The sequence below is a fragment of the Bicyclus anynana genome, chromosome 10 (genome assembly GCF_947172395.1).
Source record: "Bicyclus anynana chromosome 10, ilBicAnyn1.1, whole genome shotgun sequence".
NCBI classification, from domain to species: Eukaryota; Metazoa; Arthropoda; class Insecta; order Lepidoptera; family Nymphalidae; genus Bicyclus; species Bicyclus anynana.
The window spans coordinates 2,434,582-2,446,876 of NC_069092.1; the positions used below are offsets into that span (position 1 = coordinate 2,434,582).

A 12,295-nucleotide genomic window follows, 5' to 3' on the forward strand; every position below is an offset into this window, starting at 1 on the left:
AGGCTTGCTATCTATAATATCTATCAATGATAACTTTATACTATAGATCGGTTACGTCCCTACAAAATCACCGTAAAAAGTGATCCAAATAAAAGGCTACAAAAACTGAGCACAATGCACAATTTTGTCTTTAATTTTATTATTAATTTATGAATATATAGTTTTTACACTTCCTGAACACACAACTCGATATTGTAGACGATATTTTGGTAATATTTGTTTAAATAACGTTCGTTGTTGACCACAACTAACATTGAGATGTGGAAATTTCCTCTTTTGAGCGCTCGATTTTTCATGACCTAGTAACACATCTAACAGTATTTAACATCATTGATATCTATACTAATCATCTCGACAACAAAATTTCAAAATTTGAAAATATTATCATTTACCTACTGTCTGTTCGCGAAATAAAATTTTGCCTCAATAGTTCAACGGCAAAGAGGTCGGACTCATTACCGAGAGGTCATGGTTCGATCCCTGACCGTTAGGGTATTGTCGTACCCACTCGTAACACGATATCTTATTTCTTTTAAGGGTAAGTTACTATGCCTGACCATTCTGTATTTAAAAAAAATGGTCACCTAATCAGTCAACGGTACTTACAATCATTACCATTACACCGATTTTCTCGCGCACGATGTCGCGGGTAGAATATCTATCCTGGTCACTAAAATTTCATCCTCAGAGGTCAATAGTATAAATGTTTTGATTACAGGGTATTTGGCTTTGGTCTGAGTGGATTAACCTTGGATTAACGATCTATTTTGATTTCGCATTTTTTAGCTCTGGTTCCAATTTTGAACTAACTCTGTCAGTGTTGTCAACGGAACACGCCCACGCCTTGTTGTTGTGAATGTGAACCTTCTTCATGTGACAGTAAAATTAAAAGTATAAAAAATATTTGTAAATTATAATTGAAAATTTATTGTGAACAGTTTTTATTAGTGAACAGAAAAATGGGTATTGCAATCAAAGCCGTACCCAAAGGGTAAGTAATCGTTTGTTTTGTATAAGCAGGAACCTTTTGCCTTGTTTTTGGGGTTCCGTAGTCAATAAGTAACTATTAGCTCTAACGGCCTCCGTGGTGCAGTAGTATGCGCGGTGAATTTACAAAACGGAGGTCCTGGGTTCGATCCCCGGCTGGGCAGATTGAGATTTTTTTAATTAGTCCAGGTCTGGCTGATGGGAGACTTCGGCCGTGGCTAGTTACCACCCTACCGGCAAAGACGTACCGCCAAGCGATTTAGCGTTCCGGTACGATGCCGTGTAGAAACCAAAAGGGGTATATATTTTCATCCTCCTCCTAACAAGTTAGCCCGCTTCCATCTTAGACTGCATCATCACTTACCATCTGGTGAGATTGTAGTCAAGGACTACTATATAATAAATGTGGCACTCGGGGACTGCCGCGGCAAAGCATTTTTTATCAATTAATGCAATTATAATTATTTATTTATTTTATTTATGCAGTATTTTTATTTTCTCAGAAAATAAAAAAGAAAGTGATTTATTTACAGTTTGGATGTTAGGTTTATTTTCGTTACGGAATTTCTTGATTCGGTCGCTGCGCTCAAAGCCCGCGATAAAAGCTATGCAATAGTTTAAAATTTCGAATTCACCTCTATCTTTCTCTTTCTACAGTATCGTGTTAAACAAAGAGAGATAGAGATGAATTCGAAATTCGAACATTAATAGGTATCTACAAAGAGTTGTACTAAACATCGTTATAGAATTTAAATTATTTGATATTATATACCCTGATGGACACAAGGCGCCAGTTTGTATATGACGTGTTCCTTGTCTGCCTTGGGCAGTGTTGCTTTGCTTATAGGCGATGGTGTCCACTCACCATCTGGTGGATCATCTGCTTGCTCTTTGAAGCCTACCTATTACCATAAAAAGATATAACTATACGAGTATATCGTCATTAACAGCCCATATTCGGCTCAGACCAGATCAGATTCGAACCTATGTCCTCCGAATCGTAGGCAGAGGTCAATATCCATACATAGGTAGTAGATAATTTCACTGTTATAAGCAGACGCACATATAGTGAACAAAACATAGATAAATTATACAGTAGTTCCCGCAGGCAAAGCTGAAAGCAAAAGCTATATAACATCTCTAATCTGCGAGTGTAATTAAATTGAATACATACTAAAACTAATATAACGTATCTATATACGAAAAAGTGAAAACTTTGTAAGTCCTACCACACCTTCCTAATTACCTGCTAGCAGAACTTTCTATAATAAATTGGGTAAACACAAAAAGTTAAATGTAGATTAGTTTATCGAGCCCCAATGACGGGGAAATTCTTATTAATGCTAGATGAGTTTTACTAGCTATTAAATATTAAGTTTCCTTTCTCGTAAATCTTGTATCACAAGATTTACGTTCTCAGAAGCAACTTGGAATTGAGAAATTGTTGTGTTACCCCGATGCTTTATAGGAAAATTTCGCAAAAGTTTTAAAGTTTTCAAAAAATAAGCTTTCTCTTTTAAATATGTAATGCGAGTGTAATGTATGTGGGTTACAAACTCAGTCATGGCTTTGAGAGTCTGATATAGCGCAGTCTCCTTTTTATTCCGATATTCCCACAGGAATTCAGATTTTACTGGACTTTCGAATTTTGAAATAGGTCAGTAAACGACTCTGGATCGTCTAGTCAGAAAGGTGTGATAGTAACTTTAACCTAAGCCAATAAAAGGGGTGAGGGATGAGCAATGAGCATGTGCTGTCTTCAGTCTCACTCCACCGTAGAACCGCGCGGGGCAAACGTGAGTAAGACCGCCGGTAAAATCCACCACGTTTTAAGCCCAAACGCGATCCCCGTTAATTCTACTCAATACTGTGTTTTCTACTAAAAAAGAACATTGTAAGTATAGCTTTTCCATTAAATATTTTTATGTTAAGTGGAAAATTTTTCGTCTACACATCAAAAGTGGCAGCCGCTGTGCAAACATTTTCGCTAACTGTTGCTCGGAAATCGATACTCTCGGTGTGGTTTTGTTTTGATAACGTGTGGGTAGTGGACAGTACTGCGTGCCACTTTTTCACAACATGTTATGATTCACATTTTTTCACGTGCTTTTGCGATCTTACTCTATTATCGTGTTAACGTTGTAAGCAAAAAAATGTACTACTATACATAAATTACATTATATATCTTTACATCTGTAGTTTAATTATAATTTAATTATTATTTTTAAATATTTGCTGCTTTTAATTGAATATAATTCACTTGAATTTGTTCACAATTTTTTTTATGTTAGCTGTGGCGTCACACGGGTCTCAGCTGAAAATCAGCGCCGTGTATTATGCTTGTATAAAGTACACGGCATATGCTGAGCTGTACACCCTTTCTTTTTAAGGGTTACAGACAGACATGCTGTATTTAGGGTAGGATACTGTTTGTAACTTCTCTCTCTGAAATCTGAATCTGAATAAATTTATTTTCTTTCTTTTTACTTTGCACTTGATTTTACGCAGCGCTGTTTTATTACGTAGCTGTACGTTTACTTACGACGTAGGTTTCCTGAAGGTATCTCATCTCTCGTAAAGAGATTAGATTTTTATTAAGTAAAAACCAAGTCTTATTAATGTTTTTAATTTTTTACTGAATGCGTGAACTGAATTGTGTCCTGTTATTGTTTGGCATTGCATCTCTTGCCAGAGCAGTCGTGGCCATCGTATTAGGTAAGTTTTATAGTACAATCCCCACATATGTTATTTTTTTAGTGAATTCCTGCAAAGGGGCCACAAACTCAGCCATTGTACTAATCCGATTATCATGTATAATATTATCGTCATTGGATTTTCTCGTAATTTACTCATCTCAAGCTTAATTTTTTGTCACGTGCAAAGAGTATAGATATCTCAAACAAATAGGTACCTAAACGTTGTTATTAACAATCTATTTTTTTTTTTTTTTCAAAAAAAGCAGGTTGAAAAATGAACTTCCACAGAAAGTTATTATTTAATGGGGTTTTACAAAATAGTAAAATTGTTACAATGGTTTTGTTTTATATTTCGGTAAAGTATTTTAAATAATACACAACGCAATATAATGTTTTCATAAATATTTCTCATCTCAACTTTACAACAAGGACATACAAAGGTCGAAAATAAAAGTACTTTCTTATTGGACTGCCGTTCTACTGTATCCTTCCTAAACTATCCTTCTACTGTATACAGTACAGTGCCGTGTACAGTTTAGTGAAGAACACTATTAAACGGTAATGCAAACTCACAATTTTAGGCCTATACCTCGTACCTACATATATTTTCTGTGCCTAACCTACTATTACTATGCTATTTTTTTAACTACCTTATCTTTTATTTTTATTCTGCGGGGTAAGCGGGTTTTGCCTTAATTAATTTAGACGACCTCTCTGGCGCAGTTGGTATTGCTGTGGGTCTCAACAGAGGTCCTGGGTTCGATTCAGCACGAGCCAGTTCAGGGTTTTATAATTTCTAAATTGGCTCAGGTCTGGTCTGGTAATAGGCAAAGCCGTGGCTAGTTACCACCGACAAAGACATACCGCCAAGCGATTTAGCGTTCCGGTACGATGTCGCGTAGAAACCGGCAGAGGTACGGGTACAATAAACTTGTGTCTCTTCCAAGTAAGCCTACTTCCATTTTAGACTACATCATCACTTATCATCAAGTATGATCGCAGTTACCTTACCTTATAGACGATAGACGTCCACTGCTGGACATAGGCTTCTTGCATAAACCTCCAAGCACAATGGTCTCGAGCCGCCAGCATCCAGCGGCTCCCTGCGACTCGCTTGATATCATCGGTCCACCTAGTGGGGGGTCGACCAACACTGCGCTTTCCAATGCGGGGTCGCCATGCAAGCACCTTGGGACCCCAACGTCCATCGGCTCGCAGTTAAGGGCTAACTTAAAAATAATTCTGAGGTTACATACAGCCTAAAGTAGTCCCAGTAAAATTGATTTTTCTCACTCCATGCCCGCCATTTCCCCAATTCCACTGAAGTGGATAATAGATGGATATTAAATTGGTTTTTCAGGCTTTCAAACAGTAAAAACTTAATCAAACTCCGTGACTACGTAACTTTTAACTAGCTTTTAGAATGTTTTTTTTCATTCTTTTATAATTTACGAGTATATAGGCCCTTTTGAATTTTGGGCCATTTTACTTGATAGATCTCATTTCAGATCAGATTTCTGCTTTGTTCTGATCCTTCTAAAAACCAGACTTTCTTGCAGAACTCCCCTTCCTAATTCACCTCCCTGAAATTTTATTTTTTTTGGGATACTCACAATAAATAATTACAAGTCCGTATCTTCAGCAGTTTCTACTGGGTATGCTACGATAATCAGCCTTCCTTTTATATCCTATATATATCTTTTATAGCAATCCTTTTATACATATAGACAAACTAGTAGACGCCCGCGACTTCGTTCGCGTGAAATTGTATTTTTTACAAATCCCGCGATAATCTTGGACTTTTCGGGAAAACAAGTAGCCTATGTTCTGCTCCAAGGTCTAATTTATCTCTATACTTACCACATTTAAATAGGTAAAGCGGTATGACCGTGAAAATGTAACAGACAGACAGATTTACTTTCGCATATGTATTATTATTATGGATAAGTCAAGGCAGGTTTTTTTAGTAGATATTTGGAAGGTGAAAAAATATAATTCTGAGGAAAACTTTTCGCAATAATGATCGCGTGGTGATGTCAATCTCGCGTCGCCTGTCGCGTTTCAAAACCAACTTAGCGGAAAACCCGCCGCGAGATTTATTTTCCTTCCCTCATTTTGTTCTGCCTTCATTTCCAACGGCAAATCGAAAGGAAGTCACGCTAACTACAAAATTGCTTATCATTCGGGGGAAAAAAGGCATTCGTCGAGGATTTATTAGTTCATTATAACGCTGTTGGTTTTTTAACGACGTCCAAAGGAGGGAGAGTTTTTTTGAGGAATTTGGTACTTACGTTTATTTATGATGGTTTTATTCAATTAACAATATCACTAAAAGTTCTTCCTGCAAAGCCATGTTTTATAGGATTTTTCAACAGATTTGTAATATAAAACTTACTGCACTTCTGATAAGGTCAATGACTCAAAAGTTAAAAAGAGAGAGTTAATACAGGGTATCCCGTAATTAATGGATAAAACGCAAATGGTAGATACCTAATTATCTAAAACTAATTTAAATTATTTTCCAAAAATCCCTACAGTGATCATGTCATATATTTTTTTTGGATTTTTAAATTTTCTCTATCTTAAATCAGTTTTTTCAGTGTTACAGCTGCTGTAATTAAGATTTTAACGATCTGATTTTTGCGGATAAGTAAGCAATGTACCTACTATAATACTATTTTAATAAATACCAATATTTTATTTGTTTTGTAGAAGAAGATTTGTGTGCAATATTTTTTTCTTTCATCAAGATGTCCCGATTAAAAGTGTTTATGGAATTGAAGTGTTCCATTATTTTAAAATCTTGTGCACTTATCGAGGTTTGTAAATTGGTATACAACTTATGTCTAATCTTTGTAGTTACAAAATTGCTGGTAAAAATGTATATAAGTTTTCAATACAAGAAAAAATTTTTTAAGTATCACATCCCAACTGTTTTCTTCAAAATGTATTATAATAACTGCCCACTTGCCTAACTTTACTAATCCACAATTTGCATTTTATCCATTAATTACGGGACATTCTGTATAATAAAGACTAATATAATGTTTCTTGTAGTGACCGGAAGCTTTTGTTATGTTCTTTTAATATAGAGATTTAGTTGGCAGCATAAGTCCTGAATCACGATCTCTTTGGCTTCAACGGCGTCGGCCCGTCGTGCTATATAATATTCCCACTTCCGGGAACAAAGCATTCTACAAGCATATTTCTATTGTATAAATATACAAATGATATCGTGCAACGACTTATATCAATACTTTATACAGAAAGTGTCTGTCTGTTTCAAAATAACTGTGTCTTCTCAAGTCCTTCAAGTTTTTATAGGATGTTAATTTAACACGTTCGCTGCTGAACGAGGTCTATTGACCTCGTTCCGCATCCTACATGCGGTGCGGTTACTTAAAGAAGCTTCTTTTTAATTTTGACGGTTTGTTCGTCTAGGGTTATCTCTGAAAGCGTTGAACTGATGTCAATGGAACTTTCACTGGAAGATAGAGGAGATTGTTTTTGTCATAGAAAAATCCGTGTTTCCCACGGGATTTGTGAAAAACTGAATTTTACGCGGACCGGTAAATATGCCTTGATGGATTTTTCAGGATAAATGCATCTGTTAATCTAAGGCTAACCTATATATCTACCATTCCAAATTTCAGCCAAATCCAAATTCGTATTGCCTGTAAAAGTAACAAACATTCATACAAACTTTAGCGTTTATAATATTAGTAGTATACGTCTACTAATTATGATTATGAATATATTACTATTTTTTTAATTAATATTTTTTTAACATTAATATTAATGATTATGAAATTCTATTCTTGAAGGGGTTAAATATAAAAAGAAACTTGTAAAACTCTCGAAAGCCCAAAGTCCAACTCATTGTGTTATAAACAAAAAAAGTATCGGATGAAAGAAATATGGAAAAAACCAATTTCCACGCGAACGATTTCGTGCCGTGGGCGTCTGCTGGAGATTAATTAATAAACGCTAACAATTACTTGGTCACGAAGTTGTTTTTCATCGAACTAGGTTAGGCAGGCGTACAATTTAACAACTTTATTTCGCTACTTTTCCTTTTTTTTTTTTTTTTTTATTAATTCTTTACAAGTTAGCCCTTGACTACAATCTCACCTGATGGTAAGTGATGATGCAGTCTAAGATGGAAGCGGGCTAACTTGTCAAGGAGGAGGATGAAAATCCACACCCCTTTCGGTTTCTACACGGCATCGTACCGGAACGCTAAATCGCTTGGCGGTACGTCTTTTGCCGGTAGGGTGGTAACTAGCCACGGCCGAAGCCTCCCACCAGCCAAACCTGGACAATTTAAGAAAATCTCAATCTGCCCAGCCGGGGATCGAACCCAGGACCTCCGTCTTGTAAAACCACTGCGCCACGGAGGCCGTCAGTTTTCCTGCGAAAACTGACAGCGTAAAGAATTTGTAATTGAATTTTGATGATAAGTAAGGCTGCCACTAATTAGTTCGTAAACCAGGAACAGTTTTCGCGGGCGATAACCACCCGATCCAAAACTTGACCAGTCGTTGTCTGTGTTGTTCTATGCGGGATATAAATAGTTAGCTGCAATTCTGTCGGTGGGTTGAGGAATAGTATCAAAGTTGTAAGAAAAAAAAACTTTTTTAGTAATTTCCTCCCGTTCGAAAATTTGTCAGATTATAGTTGTAAGTTGACCCACTAACTTGACGAAAACCAATAGTTTGCTGACCGTAGAGTTGTGCAATGTCCGATATCTATACCGTATACACATAGATGTAAAAAAGACGTTCAGTGATATCTTCCCAGTTGAAAATGTATCCATGCGAAAAACTGATGGTTATAATAATGATTGTTATGGATGAAATGTATATTTGTTACTCTTTCATGTCGTAATTTGTTACTGTATGAATTTGGCTGTTATTCGGATACGATTACTGGAAATTTAATTTCACGCGAAGCCGTGAGCATTTGCTAGTATTTCAAAAACGAGTATATTCATGGGCCATGATAGCCCAGTGGATATGAACTCTGCCTCCGATTCCGGAGGGTGTGGGTTCGAATCCGGTTCGGGGCATGCACCTCCAACTTTTTGTTGTGTGCATTTTAAGAAATTAAATATCACGCGTATCAATCAGTGAAGGAAAACATCGTGAGGAAACCTGCATACCAGAGAATTATCTTAATTCTCTGCGTGTGTGAAGTCTGCCAATCCGCATTGGGCCAGCGTGGTGGACTATTGGCCTAAACCCTCTCATTCTGAGAGGAGACTCGAGCTCAGCAGTGAGCCGAATATGGGTTGATGACGATAAGTAGTCTACACACAATATTATAAAGTGGATTTATTTGTATGTATGTAACGAATAAACTAATAAACTATAGCCAAGTGGCATGTCGATTCTCTTTCTACGATCGCTAACGCTTACAAAACTAGAAAGGTGCATGGGAATGACATTTGCTAACGACAGGTCGCTCGTGATCAAGATCTGCCATTCCCATACATTTTTCTAGTTTTCGAAGCGTTAGCGATCGTAGAAAGAGAATCGATGTGCTACTTGGCTAGTAGTAGGTAATTGGCTGGACCAATTTGAAAAAAAAATACCAATATAGCAAGCTACTCTTACATTATAAGGATGTAAGTAACATAGGCTTTTCTTTTATCTACATATTCCTACAGGAATGGGAACTACACGAGTGAAACTGCGAGGTTCTTCTAGTTGTTCAAAAACGGGCATATACTTCGTGGGTATAAAATAGTGTTTAATAAAGGCGCTATGAATGTAGGCCGCGACGTGCGCTATCGGCACAGCTAGGCCGCTTATCTGATTGATTTCCATACAGCCTCAGGCAACGCAGCGCTTTGGTTCGTAAAAGATTATAATTTATTGATCTTCTACGGAATATTAAGTTGGATCCTTTTATTGTGAAGGATTTTTATTCCATTGTAACTCTACTAGTAACTACTGTTTATGTCCAAAAAATGTAAATTAAAATAAGTCCATAATACATTTTCAGTCTTAAATACTTCACAAATATTGTAGTAAAAAATTCGCATTGATATCAAATATATGTTATTTTTTTTATATTTTCTTTATTTATGATAAGTATTGTAGGGGAGGGGGATCTACTGAACCGATTTTGAAAATTCTTTTACCACTAGAAAGTTACGTTATTTACTTACTTACTTTAGTAGAACTCTAAGTAGATCTTAATAGAAAATTGCTATTTCGTTTCGTTCATAAAAAGTAGGTCAATCAAACTATTACATACCCTTAAATGTTATAATAACGTGTGCCAATCTTTTTTTGTAAATCTTTTATAATTTTTGGTGATCTCGATATTTTTTTAATTAATTAAAATTTTAACGAAATGTTAGGTAATAAAAGCTACTTTCTAGAATAACTTTCGCAGTACACCAAGTATAGGATAACAAAAAATGAAAACATTTAGTATTCTATATTCCAAATTAGTAGTAGATTGATAATCAAAACAGATGACTTAAAAAAAGTGAAAAAATGTTTTAGATCAGCGAAGAGTCGGAAAAAACTTAATCATAACTTTGCTCTTTTGGAGAAATCTATCCCAATCTTCTCGCAGTAAGTTTGAAAAACTTTACAAGCTCGGAGAAAGGTATATGGTTGTATGCATGATCGAAAAATTGTAAAAGTTTTATTACAGTTCGTTTCATGTAAGATGGTGCGGGTGACAGTTCGTTTCACTCTTAAAAGTTTGCCGCGATTCACGATATTATTACGTATTGTGAACGTCATACAGGCAATTGTCACCGTACCCATGCTATCTGAAAAACACTTTACGTACTATGTGTCTATGCCTGATTAAAGCCACTTTTCGAGGTACAACTATGTACATCACTGACTCCACTGACCCAACTACTAAAAATGTTTTGTTAGACAAAAAACTCATCATCATCATCATTTACAGCCGATGAACAGCCACTGCTGGATATAATAAGCCTCTTGCACGGATATCCAAACAAAGCGGTCTCGAGCCGCCAGCATCCAACGGCTCCCGTTGGCACGCGCTTAATGTCCTGGTTCCACCTAGTGGGGGTCGACCAATACTGCTTTTTCCGATGCTGAGTTGCCAATCCAGCACTTGCGGGCCCCAACGTCCATCAGCTCTTCGAATTATGTGCCCTGCCCATTGCCAGCTTCAGCTTCACAACCAGCGACTCAATAAAGAAAGAAAGACTCAATCTATACTAATCTATACTAATATTATCAATTGGAACGCCCATGATATCAACCAGATGTATAGACAAACGCCCCGATAAGCCCCGCCCCCCCAAAAATCCTCAAAAATTACCAAAATTAGATAGCTCATTTATCGAGGAAGGAAGGCTATATATTATTTCTGTGTTCTTACGGGAACAGGAACCATGGGGCGTCAGCTAGTATTTCATATTCTGGCAAAGCACTAAAATCTGGAACCTCATGATCTGAAGCCGAATAAACTAACCACTGAACAAACGAGGCAGTTCATTAACACAGACATTCAGACAGTAGTAACAAAGATTTTTCAATTCAAAAGAAGTTAGACACGTTTTCACGTCTCCGTAGCTTTATACTACGCAGTTCGTAGCAGCGCCGTAGAGCTTGGAAAAACAAAAAGCGAGGCAAAGAATTCGTTATTGTGCAAACTTCTTTTACGCTAGCTTAACTGAAAACTACGCACGCCTCTGGAAGCCCATTCTACATAAATTTGTTTTCCCCCCGTCCCGTCGGGCTCTCAGAGCCTTTATTTTTTTCTCTCTCAAAATCACAGGTAAGTTACGCTACGAATAACTTTTTCTTTGCTTTTACTTGTTGTTCTGATAAATTACAGTACCTACAGGATACAGAGTTAATATTTTAGTTTTACCGACAAAGACGTAACGCCAAGCGATTTAGCGTTCCGGTGCGATGTCATGTAGAAACCGACAAGGAGTGTGGATTTTCATCCTCCTCCTAACAAGTTAGCCCGCTTCCATCTTAGACTGCATCATCACTTACCATCAGGTGAGATTGTAGTTAAAGGCTAATTTGTAAAGAATAAAAAATAAAAAAAAAACTGAAGCTGCGGGGTTGGTCTTAATTCCAAATTTCGTCTCCAAGGCTATTACATACTCTTGATCATTAAAAATATGCTAAAGATGCATTTGAATATTGGTTTTATTTTGTTTATTACGGTATCACCAAGGAGAATTAAGAAAATTTTCTCGGACCGGATTTGAACTTACGCCCTCCGGAATCGGAGGCAAAGGGCTATCACGGTTTTTAGTATGATATATACCAAATAATTTAAAAAAAAACTCAAGCTTAAAACAAAGGAGACCTTGAACATATCTGCCAGAGAGATTTCACAGTTCCCGTGACCCAGAACACTAAAAGCTCTTAATAATTATGTCTAGAGAGATCATTATACATATACATGCCCCGTTTCCTCTATTATGTTCCTCTAGAGTCACTCATACACTCGGATGTCTCTCGAGATTATTCAAAGCGCAGACGTTCCTTTGAGACATTCAGTTGAAATGTCAGAAGCTATAGACTCGTATGATAATGTACGAGATTTATTAAATTTTTCTGATGCCTTCACTTATCTAGTGAATTTTTAAAAAG

The 12,295-nt window shown here is 36.6% G+C and overlaps 1 protein-coding gene across 1 annotated transcript in view; it reads left to right on the forward strand.

Annotated features, from left to right (window-relative positions):
- Positions 1-959: 959 nt before the first annotated feature.
- Positions 960-12,295, forward strand: part of LOC112050671 (serine/arginine repetitive matrix protein 1) — a 35,697-nt gene continuing 24,361 nt past the window's right edge. The window contains exon 1 of the mRNA XM_052883999.1: positions 960-991. Coding sequence (XP_052739959.1) covers positions 960-991 — 32 coding nt within the window. The remainder of the gene's footprint in view (positions 992-12,295) is intronic.